This window comes from Leuciscus leuciscus (assembly GCF_965113295.1).
Source record: "Leuciscus leuciscus genome assembly, chromosome: 14".
NCBI lineage: Eukaryota > Metazoa > Chordata > Actinopteri > Cypriniformes > Leuciscidae > Leuciscus > Leuciscus leuciscus.
In genome coordinates, this window is record NC_138738.1 from 12,897,011 (window position 1) to 12,912,594 (window position 15,584).

The 15,584-nt window shown below is 37.3% G+C and overlaps 1 protein-coding gene across 1 annotated transcript in view; it reads right to left on the reverse strand.

The window, feature by feature from the left end:
- Positions 1–15,584, reverse strand: part of herc2 (HECT and RLD domain containing E3 ubiquitin protein ligase 2) — a 69,401-nt gene that overhangs the window by 47,991 nt on the left and 5,826 nt on the right. The window contains exons 5-13 of the mRNA XM_082137227.1: positions 10,354–10,576; positions 10,151–10,251; positions 5,345–5,486; positions 2,901–3,011; positions 2,507–2,678; positions 1,719–1,892; positions 1,248–1,436; positions 933–1,084; positions 108–265 (exon numbers count right to left, since the gene is read on the reverse strand). Of these exons, the coding sequence (XP_081993353.1) occupies positions 108–265; positions 933–1,084; positions 1,248–1,436; positions 1,719–1,892; positions 2,507–2,678; positions 2,901–3,011; positions 5,345–5,486; positions 10,151–10,251; positions 10,354–10,576 (1,422 nt within the window). The remainder of the gene's footprint in view (positions 1–107; positions 266–932; positions 1,085–1,247; positions 1,437–1,718; positions 1,893–2,506; positions 2,679–2,900; positions 3,012–5,344; positions 5,487–10,150; positions 10,252–10,353; positions 10,577–15,584) is intronic.

Here is a 15,584-nt window from a genome sequence, read left to right on the forward strand (position 1 = left end):
CTTTAGAAACAAGGTAGACAACATTTCACATTGTCCTGAGGTAAGATTCTACATGTCTCGGTATAAACAGCAGTGGATTTTAGCTGGGTTTATACTGTAGATATTACCATGGCCCAGCCTGCCGTAGTTTCCCCGGCCCCATGTGTACAGCTCTCCATCTGCGGTGATCGCAGCACTGTACGTGCTGCCACATGCAATGTGCATGACTTGCTTCCCCGTCGGCCTCCCTGTGAATACTGCAATCATGGTGGGTTCCTCTAAATACCTGTAGAAACGCAAGAATTTACACAACATAAATTATGTAAAAAGAATGAAAAAGAACAAAAGAAAAATAAACATTTTTTAATTATTTTTATATTACATATTTGTCATTTATTTTCTGGATGCCTTAATCTGGATTGGTCAAGTCACAACACTGAATGGTCAAATATTTTCATAATTAATGCTAAACTGTATTTCACACTGTCCATGGCAACATACCAGCACTTGGCCTTAGAAGACTTTCATATAAAGTTTTTCCCCCTTGAACATGACACGCTGTTTCAAGCTGCAATATCGTTTCAAAGTTTGAGATAATTGTTTTAAAGAAATTCATATTTTTATTTAGCAAAGATGAATTAAATTGATGAAAATTCAGAGTAAAGACATGTATTATGTTACAAAAGATTTCTAATCCAAATAAATTATAATGAAATATGAGCACCAAAGTATATTGTAATGATTTCAAAAGCCTCAAAAATTAGCTTTGCCATCACAGGAATAAATTACATTTTAAAATAAACCTAAATATTTTGTTATTTAAAAATTGTAAAATTTTACTGTATTTTGAACAAATAAATGTAGTCTTGGTGAGCATTAAAAGACATTTTAAAAAAAGACACCGACCCCAGAGAGAAATTATTGAAAGTTTGATGAAGCTGATATGCTCTTACGTGGTGTCTCCATGTCCCAGTCTGCCTCCATCTCCACAACCCCAGGAGAACACCTCCCCATTAACTGAAAGAGCCAAGTAGTGCTGCCCATCAGGATGAGCTGCAAGCTTCATTATTTTCCTAGATGACAATGCGTGGACTAGCATTGGACCCTGACGGGAAATCACAGGTTTATTGGTTTAGTGTGCAAATCAAAAGTAGAAAAATAAAGAGAAATCTGTCTCAGCAACAGTTATACGCACAGTCACATTAATCTGTGAAGTATGGGGGGAAAAACAAAAACAAGACATTCAGCTAACAAAATGAGTGACTCACTAGAGTGGTGCTTTTGTAATTTTGTGTGTAGACAGCACCAGTGATGGTCAGAATGAAGAAACCCTTCTCTGAGCAGACAATCTGTGTGACGCCCAGGTTCGACAGTGCTTTGCACTGAATTGGTCCATTCACATTAGCATAAGGCTTCCATCCAAGCAGACCCCAACCGATCACCTCCTGCAGTGTACCCTGGAAGTGGAACAACATAAAGAGATTGAGCTCTATTAAGAATTATTTTGTTTTTCTCATTAAAAGGGATTATAGCTCAGTATACTGACAGCACAGGGACATAATCCCATTTAAATGAGAGTTCCCTGGGGCTTTCTGGAGAATCATTGTGCTTCAGCAAAAACAACAAAAAGGGGGACTCTAGGCAACCAGGTAGATGACACAAGGCTAAGCTACTGTTACTTACTGTATGACACTGTAAATAAAATGTCAAAACATGACTGAGTGTGTTGCATGCAGTACCTTATTAGAAGTGGGTGAGCTGCACTGCGGGGGGCTGCACGGGGCTGCCAGGCGGTCCAAGTGTGCCATGACGACTACAGCCGTCTGGCGCAGATCAATGGCCAGGTCATTATCTTGAGGCAGTGTAAGGTAGCGCAGAAAGCTCTCGTTTGGGCTCAGAGGGGCCGAAAGGATCTGAGAACAAAAGTAGTGAGATATAAAACCTGGAAGAACAGCACAGTTCTAAAAATTTGATTCAGTGATTCAGGGCCCGTCCACACGGAGACGCGTTTCGCTGTATACGTATACATTTTTTATCGTATTGGAGTTTCGTCCACACGGATCCGCCGCCCTTGCGTTTTCGTGTGTACGGCCCATCCGTATATTTTGTGAAATGATGATGTCATCACACCAAGTGTCAACTAGTCAGACACCGTTAAGTCACAGCAACTACATTTATGGTTCATCATATTGTTCAACAAAGTTCTTGATTAAAAAAGAAAAGAAAAAAAGAAGCTACTGTGCCTAATATTATTGTTGTATACAGCCATAGTATACAGCGCGCAAGGTTTATGCGCATGTTTTAAGTCTTCTTCTCGGTTTTTAGTGCATGTCTGTGGCAGAATTACAGCGCCACATACTGGTCTGGCATGTATACTACATCGTTTTGAGTCGGTTTCAGTGGTTTCGTGTGTACGCAGATATTTCTTGAGACGACGCCGTGTTTACGGAATTTTTTTTTTGAACGGGGAAAAAAAATATCGGATAGGGAAAGCTCTGGCTTCGTGTGGATGTGGCCTCAATCTCACCTCGATCTCCTCTTCGGGAACAGGCTCCTCCTTACTGCTGTGGATGTTCTGGAAGCGCTGCAGGAGGGGCAGTAAAGGGGCACTCGTGCCCTGGGTCGAGCGCTCATTATCCATCTCTCTGGTTCCACTCTCCCAGAGCCTCAGCAGCAGCAGAACCGCAGACAGCAGCTGACTACAATACAAACACACGCAAAAGCAGGTTAGAGAGAGTATTTATGAATAAGACCCTTCAGTTCTTCCAAAACTCTCGGAAAGAAAAGTCAAATGCAAGGTACAAAATTAACTCTCGCCAAGGGCCAACTGAGAGTAAAAATTAGCTTTCAGTTACAGATTTATAGGAATTTTAGCAAAACACATTTTGGACCCTGGTCAAATGAAACAGTACTCTGAATACCTGAGAGTTCCTCGCTGCACTGCGAGCTCCAGCAGGATGGCCAGGGCCAAGTGCTGATCCTGCAGGGGAATGTTACTGGCAGCTTTTCCACTGGCACTTCCATGGATGTCACTGAAAAACAAAATATAAAAAGTAAAATAAACTTAAACTGCAATGAGCATTTGGAATGTGTGAAATTATGAACACTTAGGGCCCTATCTTGCACCCAGCGCAATTGACTTTGTACACCGATGCATGTATCATTCCTATTTTGCACCCGCGCACAGCGGACTTTTCCCTCCACAGAAGCACGTAGGTTAACTAAGAAATACATTTGCGCTCCCAGGGGCGGTTCAGCGCAAAGAGGAGGCGTGTTCCGGCGAAAACGTTCCCTCATGCTATTTTACAGGTTTAGAAAACAATTCCGCCACTAACCGAAAAAAATAACTAGTTTAAAGTCAGTGGCGCGTTACGCATGTTATTCAGATGCTATTTTAAGGGTGCATGCTTGGCCATAATCAATGTGCACAACGCGCATACACTTTGATTCTCTCATCTACACAGAAGCAGCAGGTTTAGATAGATAGATAGATAGATAGATAAGATAGATAGGATAGATAGATAGATAGATAGATAGATAGATAGATAGATAGATAGATAGATAGATAGATAGATAGATAGATAGATAGATAGATAGATAAGATAGATAAGATAGATAAGATAGATAGATAGATAGATAGATAGATAGATAATAAAAGCATACATCTAGCTTACACATTTACCCAAATTATCATACGCCTGTTTAACCGAAGTTAATTTGGGTGTGTTTCTCCATCCCCAACGTCACTTCTCTGTGTTTTACGGCCCTGATGAGAACGGCGGTCTCCTCGGCTGTGAACCGTTCCTGGCGCGCGTCTGGCAAATCCGCCGTTATAATAGGAATCCGCTATAGAATAAGCGTGTCTGCTCTTAAAGGGAATGTGAGATGACGCTCTGATTGGTTTATTTCACGTTACTCCCAAACCACACCTATGAATAATGAAGCTACTTCAGACCAACCCATTTTAGATTTGCGTCGGGCGCAAGAGTCATTTATCCCGCCGGTATAATAGCAACAGCGCCCAAGACCCGCCCACAAAGTTACTTGCGTTTCGCGCTTGATACTTGCGTTTCAGATCGTTAAAATAGGGCCCTTTATGTTAAAGTCCCTATATTTAAACCATTTTCCCTGTGAAAATTTCTTCATGCCTTAAAATCAAGTTTTTTATGTTGTTTATATGTCTATGTAGTGTTTTTAATATGAATTTGCACATGGTTTGTCTTAAAGCAACACCATTGCTGAGTATTTTCCCCTTAAAGCTGCAGTGAAAAAAAGACCGAAAAAAGCAGTTTGAAATCGCCAGTGTTCCTTACGCCACAAACTACCTTATAACCAATCATGTCACAACGCTTGGGCGGGCTTTAGCATATCATTAACTGCTGCGAAGCAGGGGAGTCTCAAGAGAAACCAGTTTACCCCAGTATATTTTTCTGTTGATATGAAAAATCTGGTACATTTAGCAATATAGCAGGTGAATTTTGTTTATAATGTATATTACAATGCTATGATGAACTATATGCCTTTCTCCACTCACGTTCTAAGTTGTTCAAAGCATTTCTTATAGAGATGCACCGATATGAAAATTTGGCGATTTGAATGGCGATAACCGACAGCCGATAACATATATGGCTGAATTAAACCAATATTTCCACTTGCCATTGTTTACTACACGGTGGATCAGGTAGTCTGTGCTGGTGTAATTGAGTGGAGGCGGGGCTAATTTGCATATTTGTAGATCGGAATATACTAAATGAACAAGGGTGTAGAGGTACATTCAAGCCATTTTAAGGCATGAATAAATTATTTATTTTCACAGGAAAAAAACGTTTAAATAAGTCATTTTGGTGATTAAAGATGAGTTTTAAGGGATAAAATTGACCATCACTCTCTCTCCTCTTCACCTATAGCTGTAAGATTCAGTAAGATTTTTCAATACTCAATACTTTTATTCAGTAAGGATGCATTAAATTGATTAAAAAGCGACAGTGAAATCCCGGTTCCCACAAACATATTAAGTGGGTTTTAATATTGATGATAATCGAGTTCCATATTGAAATGATTTCACAAGGATCATGTGACAGTGAAGACTGTAGTAATGGCTGCTGAAAGTTCAGATTGCGACACATGACTAAATTAAAATTTTAAAAATATTAAAATGTAAAACAGTTATTTTAAATGGTAATAATACTTCACAATGTTTTAACGTATTTTCGATCAAATAAACATAGCCTTGGTGGACTTCTTTTAAAATCTTACCAACCTTAAACTTTTGAAAGGTAGTGTAAGCTTTCTAGACAAAAACCTACGACATGGGAAATAATACCACTACTTCTGCATTTGGGAATAGAGAAGATGCCAAGTAAACCTGAGGAATTTGGTAGCCCTCTCGACGACCTCCAGCCAGACGGACGACACCGTGCCCTCATCAAACAGAGTGGCTTCTGGGAGAGCACGAAGAGCGTCCAGAGACTCCTGCAGTAACTCACTGCACAGGTCTGCATCATCACCTGAGATGGCACAAACACACCAGTTAATGAGTTTGAATACAAGACGTTTTACATACAGTAGTATACATTTTAATGCTTTAACGGCTGTCATTGTTATGCTGTGCTTTAGTTACAAGATATTTCAGACAGTCTGCACTGTCAAACTCAGAAGTTGCATCTTCAAATTCTATTATTTCTATTTGAAGCTTAATGGACACAAACACAAAGATAGGATTATCCATTACAAATGAATGGCAAAATATGATAATGCAAAAACTGCTGCTTTAATTATATACAATAACAACAGAGTTAAAACAAGTCTCAACACCGTAAAATTAACATTAAAAAACAATTTACACAAATCATGGTCAACAGCCTCTTATGCACTCACTGCTTTATTCTTAAATGAAGCTCTGGATGTAGAGATTAAATAGTAAAGCAGGCCTTCTATAAACCATGATCCCATCCAGCTCTATGTACAATCTGAAAATGTTCTCTTATGATGTCTCTTTTTCACCAAAGACTGGAAAACCTGAACACTGTAAACTTTAACACAGGATAAACATTTACCCTTCCTCTCATACATCTGCCTCCTCTCTTTCCCATCCTTATTTTTTCTCTCATATTCTCATAACTATAGCAGTTCTCATTTGTTCAATGGAATGTGCATATGGCTCAGGTTTCAGGGCGGCTTTATTTCCCAGGCCAGAGAGGCTGTATCCACCCATTCCCAGTGGACACGGTGCAGCACTGCTCTAAAAGGATCAAAACTATATCTCCTACCAGTCTGTAAACGTCTGCTCAGGCTCAGGGTTTCAGCTACAAGCAGAAACAAAATTTCTGGTCACGTTTGCCCTCAAGTCTGGGTTAAGCTGCAAAGTCGACCTTTTGTAGCACCACTACCTATCTGAAGTGGAGATTAATACCCGGCCCAACGGAAAAACAATTTCATGTGCTTCACATTAAGCTCATAAAATCTACAAGTTGAGCAATAATTTTGGCCCAACAACTGTTGTAAATGTAGGCCACATAAAAAATTGACAAGAACTCATTAAAAGTCACTAAAGTGTTACACTAGACTGATACATTAGTCAGTAATATCATGGGATGCCTTTATATGCTTCATGCTCTGTAATGCTTGTCAATATTTCCCAAAAACGTGTTTTAAAGAAATGGATTCTGGTTTTTGGACACAATATTTTGTCTTTGCATGTCATTTCTCATGCAGATCGGTATGACACTGAAATCCTACAAGGAGTTCATGGAGTAAAATACAGTGTCAAAGCTTCTGCAACCTCCACATTACATGGAAAGATTTCTGAACAGGTAATCCATATATATATATAAATATATCCATATATATATATATATATATATATATCAGAGCATGTGAGCGGAGTGGAGCGGGAGCGGGAGGATCTTGGACAGAGCGCAGAGCGGCATTTTTAAAAGGACGGAGCGTCGCCTTATTTCCCGCTCCAATTTCGCTCCATTTTCGCTCAGTTCACACCACGAGTCTGAAGCATGCCCAGTCAAACCTAAACCAGGATCCATCTGTCTTGCACAGTCATCAACAGTAGACTATTTTCAGTCAAAACTCGGCTCAATAATGGAGTTCAAAAAGTAGGCTACTTAAAAAAGGAAAATGAGAAGTCATACAGGTGTAGGCTACTAGTAATATAAAACTAACTAACAATGATAATGTGGTAAAAGAAAACGAATGTGGAGACATCGTGTCAGTCAGCAAAGATTCATTTTGGAATCTCAAAAGACACATCTCTCGAAAACATGAACGTGACCTACGCGAACACGCAACAAAAGGTTAGCAAATTGAATTCTGTAACTTGTAACAAAGTGTAAATTAAATATTATATCCGTAATAATATTTATATTATTAGGCCCATTTATTCGTTTAATTTTACAGCAGTTTGTGTGTATGGAAGCCAATTTTAATTTTAATCGTGCGCGTTGCGCAAAAGTTCACTTATCAAAATTCTGGCCTTATAGTTAATTTACTTTTAAAAAATGTATATGTATATTTTTGTTTATATAATTTGTATTTATTTTATTAGGCCCATTTATTCGTTTAATTTTACAGGACTTTTTGTTTAGGCTATATTCCTTCTTACATAGGCCTGTAATTTGAAATAAAACATTTCAATTTGAAAAACGTTGTTGTTGCTCATTAGTTGTTTAGGAGGTAAGGCTGTGGTCTAAGCTAAAAGTGATATACATGTAGATTTTTTTCCTTTTTCGGAGCGAGCGGGGGGCGATTTGAGTGGAGCGCGAAGCAAACCTCGTTGAGCGCTGAGCGATAATGAGCGGAGCGGCCTGATGTAGCTTAGAGCGGGGGAGCGGAGGGGTGAACAGTTCCGTGAGCGATGAGCGGAGATTCTCACTGCTCCACTCCGCTCACATGCTCTGATATATATATATATATATATATATATATATATATATATATATATATATACACACACAACTTCATGTATATATGAAGAGTTCAGATGCAAAAGCCTCTAAGTGCCATCTGAAATTTTCTTCTAGAATGATTATTTTTATCAAGTTCGTATATTTATGTTCAGTAATTTCACTTAAATGGCAATGAAAATTACCTATTAATTGTCATTTAAGTGAAATTACTGAACTTAAATATATGAGCTTGATAAAAATGATCATTCTAGAAGAAAATTTCAGATGGCACTTAGAGGCTTTTGCATCTGAACTCTTCATATACACAACTTGAAGAAAGTAAAGTAGCAGCAAATTCTCTGATTACATTAAACCACTCTTTCTAAGAAATGGATTTTAAAAACAGATGCCTTAAACATTTTGTCAACAGAAGTGTTGTTATAAATAAAATCAAAGCCTGTTTCGGGCAATGGATGCTGGGTAATCTGCAAGCAGTGCTGTGTAGATTACTTACAAATTGTAGTCGGTTACTGATTCCAAATTATATTACAAAAAATTTAGTTAATAACAATCCATTACATTACACATTTAAGGTAATATAATCTTATCTGACTACTTTTAAATTACTTTTAGAGCACTTTTGACCTAACTTGTTTATCACTTTGATTTGAATAAGATAATCTTGTACCATATTGATATAAAAATCCAAAGTGAAAAAAAGAAAGAATGGAATATATTTTCCATCAACAACATGAAGTACATTAAATATTACATTACTTCAGGGTTTCCCAGACTGGGGCTCATGGTGGAACTGCAGAGTGATTGTGAGTTCAAGAAAGGATGTAAATTAAATCATAAACATAAAAAAATTAAGTAATATCAAAATAAAACACTTCCTAAAAAAATATGAAATATTTTGACCATTAACCGACATCAGAGAACCGTAAACTTAAGATTATTATTATTATTTATTATTATTGACCAGGGCACCTATTATGCAAAATTCACTTTTACATTGCGTTTGAACATAAATGTGTGTTGGCAGTGTGAGTGCACAACCACCCTATAATGATAAAAATCCACCCAGTGCTTTTTTTTAAATCCCCATAAATCATAACTGTCTCTGTACAATAAACATTGAACTCATCAGTATATTTTTGGCCATCATTCGGACAGGGTCCGCTACAGTAGGCTTGTATAAAAATAGTGAATAGTGAATCCATGAATAGTGGATAAAAGCAGATGACAAATACGTTATAACCGTAATTAAACTAAACTATACCTGTTCTACCTCCATACAGCATATATTATCTGGCTCTGTGGGCATTATTGTCCGACTCTGGGTCGAAATGAAGAGAGTTTCTGTTTTGATATTATCATTCCGTGAGATAGATTGTCCTGACTGAGCGTGAGCTTGTGAGGCTCTGCCCTCTGGACCGGCAGCAGCTGGTCATTTGCATTTAAAGGGATAAAACGGCATGTTTTACTGAGCCCAAAAAAGTGACAATTTAAACATGCTGTAAAAAATTATCTGTTGGGTATTTTGATCTAAACCTTCACATACACACTCTGAGGACATCAGAGACTTATTTTACATCTTGTGAAAAGGGGCACAATAGGTGCCCTTTAAAAATCTCAGGGGGTACTTCAAGTAAATATATTAGGTCAAAGAGGTTCAGCTGGCAGAAAAAAAATTCTGATATTATTCAGAAAACATGAATTCCTGGATTTTAATGCATTTGAAAGGCAAAAGCCTTCTAAAGACAGCAATGCGTGGTTAAATGACTCACTGAGTGATAGTTCAAATAATAATTAATGTGATTTTCAGGAGCTGATTAGATATGCATTGTTGTAATGTTGAGCAAATTAAATTATGTGTGTAAATCCAGTGATCAAATGCTGTGTGGGTCTCATTTTTCAGTGATAGGCACATGACTAGTGGCTGGTCTGTGTGAGCAAATCCGGAAAACCTTCTGAACGTGTGTATATATATATATATATAAGCAGTAGGGTTTTTTGAAAAGGAACATTTAATAGATAAAAAAAGAAGTATTAGAGAGAATAAATGTACTGTGAATAATTTACTGCCATTGTCAGAATTACATGTAATCATGAAATCAATCAAAAAAGTAACTGTATTCTGATTATGAGTATTTTAAAACGTAATATAAATTATAAGTACTTAATTTTTGGATTACATGCAATCAGTTACAACCCAGCACTGTCTGCAAGTAACCCTGATGGCCAGCCAAACCATGCTGGAAATAGCTTACCTGATCTCCAGGCTCGGCGGAGAAAGGCAAAGGCAAAGGAAAGCGCTGCTCTTGATCCCACCCTGGCCAAACCCTCCACTCCTTTACTGACTGGCCGAGTGCTAAGGAAACCGACAAAATATTTCAGACCATTATTTCCATTGCTTCTAACCTGAGAAGTTTAAAAGGTAATCCAACTTCAATCAAAGCTCTTTTTCTCAAACCTTTTATTATCGATGGCAGAGAGCGGAGGGCTGGGGGGACTCTTCCAGCGCACTTTGTACTTTTCCTCCATCATGCTGTGGGTGAGTGAGATGAGGTAGCGCTCCAGGATCACCAGTCTCTGGCTCAGGCGCAGGGAGGAAAGTGTGCTCTTAGCTGTCTGCGAAGACAGCTTCTGTTGGTCGTCTACCAGCGCCATCAGACAGTCCTTTAGTTCTCCAGGTTCTGTACAAATAATGGAATAAATACATAAATAAATAATGGATAAATAAGCAAACATTACATTACATAAAATGCCCTTAAAATTCAAGATATTGGGGCAAAAATGCCCCGTCTGATTTTGTGTCATATTTATTAGCATATGATATATAGTTAAGCAATATCACACGAGCAACAACTGCAATATTTCACGAGTGCTGTGTTTGTCCTAAATAGCATGAGATGTGCATGTGATGTTGATTTTATACAACAGCTCAATAAATAAGTTAATATTGTGTTATATTTTAGACACAATATTGTCTGTTTTTGCTCAATTTTGCCAACGAAAATATTACCTATAAAAGCCAGCATAACTGTTGTGTGTCTCCGAGCAACACACAGTGGTGTTTCATTACTGAATGAATCCAGGTTTTCAACAAATCGGGTGAATGAATGAATGAATAAATGACTTGCCCATTAAGACATTTACCTATTGACCGTTTTAGTTTCTTACTTAGAGTATCATTTCATAAAAATTCAAATAAAACAATTTCATATTTCCATATTATAAAAAAAATTATTAATACATTTAAAACCCATTAATCTCATTCCATTATTTATGCAATTTTAATTGCAGTGCATTCATGCCACCTCATAAGCTGCAATAAACGGTCTGTAAAATGTATCTAAATACCAATTCAGATGCAGCTTCTGTAAAAAAAACAAAAAAACATGGCTGATGTAGACTAAAAGTTTATGGCGCAATACATTCTGTTGAATCAAATAAAATATTTCTTTCTGAAGCTACTTTTTCCTCATGTCTATTTGATACTTTTCTAATTTAAAACAATAATGATTTTGAATTATACTTTGGGGGTAATTTCTAAGCCAAAACTGATGTGCGATTAATTAGATTAATTAATCGGCACATCATTTAATTAATTCGATTTTTTTTTTTATGTAAATCGCTTGACAGCCCTATTATACTAAATATATATTGGTCAACTATTTAAAATATTTGAAATATTACAAAATTCTATAATATAGTATCAAAACTGTATTTAGAGACCTGCTCACGAGGGCTTTTAACTTTTGCTACTTAAATCCCTAACTACACAAAGTTCATAAATAGTCTCTGTGTGATGAACGCCATAAGACATTAGCTTTTTATTGCAGTTTTGTATATCATGATAGCACTTATTTTTATCTCACCGTTGCTCCAATTAACTAAGAAATATATTTTGCTTTATGTGATATGCTGTACATCTTTAAGTCAAAAAGCTAAAAAATGCAAGTATATATAGAATTGGATCTAGTAATAATGATGTCATATAACAATGGTTGATGCGACATGAGCCCTTGAAGTGCATTCCAATCTAAAGCCTTCATTATGCTTGTCTGAAACTGTCTGCCTGGCTTCAGTGGACGGTTGTTACTGATGTGCATGCATTCATCTCTGCACAGCCTCTGGATAAAAGCTTCGTACATGCAGACAGGGTGAATTAAAATAGCCAATCTTAAATCCATTTAAGCCTTATGTAAGCCAAGCTGCCTAACCCTCACAGGCCCTGAAGCAGCGCAGTCTATACAGCACCAAAACGATGTTATAGTGCATGGAAGTGTGAGTCTGAGCGAGAGAAGAAAGGGTTTGAGCACATCACACAAAGATTAGGACGACATGCTTTTACTTTCCACATAGCTGAAAATTTGTTTCGCTTGAAATGGGTTTCCACAGAAGCTAAAAAGCACCAGCATCCGTTTATTTCCCGCAATTCAACATTTTGATTTAGTATAGAAGTAGTTGCCGCTGTTATCAGTAAATGTCCTTTTTTCCTCACCACTTTTATCACTAGAACAATGGAGATGACAGGAAATGATAGGGCTCTTCAACCGCTCTTTCAAGGGCCAAATTATTCAGATCCAAACACGCAGGCTATTTTACAAAAGGAAAACTGAGAAAAAAAGATCTCCTACAATCCATATCTTTATCAATCTGCGTAAGAGAAAAATGGTAATCTGATAAAGAGTTCATTTTACATGAGGAACACGTTTAAAATGGAAGAAAATAAAACAGCCTGTTTCTCTATAATCCTCCCATTCAGCAAGCAAAAATTAGCCTTTCTTTATCGTACCATGAAATCTCTTTAAATACAATGCTATAGCTCAGTGTTTATTCTGTGATACGTAATATACAGCCACAGAAAATAATTGAGTAGTTGTAATAAAAAATAAATAAACCGTAGAATAAACACTGAAATAGACAAAATATTTTTGCAATAGGATGTTAAAGAAATCCAATTATAGGTTAAAGAGACCTATATTTCACAATCATGCTAGTTTTACTATTATGATTGGCAGTACATTTGGGTGGGATATGTCATTAATCAGAGGGGTTACTACCATGTGATGCTGATGGAAAGCCACATAGGCCCCCATTAAAATGTTCTTATCATCACCCACCAGAAAGCTGCTCCACCTAGAACAGTCTGTAAACACACAGGGCCTACAACCACACATAGGGTAAAAATAACCTCGCAGACAGTATGTACAGTCACCCGAGCCCCAAACACCTCACGCGCCAAGGGGACCCAGAAAACACACACACAAACCGAGACACATGGAGGGTCACACACTGCCAGAGAGGGAGTAGGTCACCTGTGTGGTGACAGGGCTGAATAACTGGGCCACATTTAGATGTGGCAAATCCATCTGCTATCCAACACTACAGTGCTGTGCTGAGGGGAAACACGGGCAATGGAAACTGCTCAAGGGTTTGCACTCAGATGTCATATGCTGAGGAGGGAGAACAGTGTGTGAAGTTGGGGCCGTTGCAGGTGATTAGATGCAGGATGTCACACGGCGAAGTTAATAATACTTAGTCAAAAAGAAACGCATTTAAAATTAGATAAATTAAACGCATTAGATAAATTCTGTCATCATTTACTCACATTCATGTCGTTCCAAACCCGTTAGACTTTCGCTAATCTTCCGAACACAAATGAAGATATTTGTAATGAAATCTGAGAGATTTCTCTCCCTCCATGGACAGTCGACGCAACTACCACTTTGACGCGGCTTTAAAAAATTAATAAAGCGATCGTAAAAATAATCCATATATACAATAATAATATATATATATATATTAGGAATGCATTTTAACGTTATCGTTATTGACCCGATAAGTAAATAAGGCCGACATATTAAAGACAATAGATGTATTATTTCCTCCAGCTGAGACACTTCAGATGCGCACTGTTCGCTATGATGGCTTTGAATTGCTTGAAATATGATTGGAATCACTTTGCAAAGTTAAGTGCAACATTTGCAGTGCAAGTTTGTTATATAGAGTACATGAAATTATTATGAGAACACTACTGTAAAAGAAAAACCGTGTTTTAGCGTGCTGTTACGGGAAGAGCGCATACACACCTTCATGACTTGCACAGTCAAGTTCACTTGTGCATTTGCAACCTTTCGTGAAATTTTAAGCAGTAATATTATGTTAATTTTGTGGGTGTGTGTGTATAAATGCATCCTAAATGCATCCTATGTGAGATAAATCCTATAAATATATTTGGTTAAGTTAATTAATGCGTTAGTAAAGAGTTCCAGTTTACATGTAAGCATCTTTAGCTTCAGCGCATGCAGCTCAAACAGCAATGCACAACATTAATAACTATGATTGAGACTGTCATGCAGTCATGCAGAAAAGCACTTCCACAACAGGAGTACTGATTAGCACGTAACTTGATTCAAGTTCACTTGTACATTCGCATCATTTTGTGCAGATATAAGTTATAATATTATGTTTATGTTGTATAAATATCTGATTAATCTCACATAGGATGTGTTTGGTTAAGTTAATTAACAGTAGTAAAGTGCTCCAGTTTACCAGTGATCATCTTTAGCTTCAGTGCACACAGCTCTAGCTTTATTATTGTAATAAAACGTTGTGAATTCTTTGGGATTTAGTTGCTGTGTTTCAGCACGTTGTTACAAGAAGAGCGCATCAACAACAGGAGTTACACATTCTGACTAGAACATAATTATTTCAATATATAATGCATTCATGTCATTTTGTGCAGATATAAGTTCTAATTAGTGCTGTCAGCGTTAACGAGTGCGATTAATTTCAAAATCCTTGACGAGTTAAAATAATTTAACACAATAACACAAATAAATTACATAAGTATGTGAAGCTGGGTCATTAACAATATATTTTACGCAGTTAGATTATCACACAGAGCATCTTCAAGAACCTGTAGCCCTGGTAGGAGGAAATTTCCATTCTAACCCTTTAACCCAATTCTGCTTCTCTGTTTGTGACCAGACCATTTTAAGCCGATAAACTCTGGGAAAGTTTTCAGTGATCCAGTAATGGAATTAATTCAAAGAATCAGTCCAAAACAGTGCTAATGTAAAGAAGGCCAGGCTGATTATATCAGAGGGAGTAGAGACTCACATTGTGTTTTTAGTGAATTATTCATTCCAGTGCGTGCTTGGGTTTAAAATATGAGCTCTGTGATATTCTGTCATTGTTTCTGAAAAGCACAATTTTGGTGACGTACAGGAGTCGTACAGTAAACGCGGCTCTCTCGATCACTGATCGCACACTGCATTTATGTACAGACACATGACATTTCAGTACATTCGCGTCGTTTCCACACATATTCAGGATAAAGTTTGATTTGTCATGTGTACGTTGCTGTGTTTAGTAATCATTGGTTTATGCAGTCAGGTCAAGGAGGTTGTTACTTCACAGCACTGGGAGATCTAGTGGGAAGTGTTCGGCACAGAATTCTCTGTTATAAGCCATAGATATCAGATCAAACAGGGCTGACATGGACACCAAGAGAAACATTGTGCCATGAAATAAGTTACACTTTTTCCAGCACTTCATAGCCCTAAATATGAACCAATTTTAATATTATTTATTTTTAATGTGATGACTTGTAAAACTAAAAGTTTAAAGGTGTAGGACAAAAAGTAACACTTTTATTTTTAAAAATGACATGAAATTACCACTATAACCAGT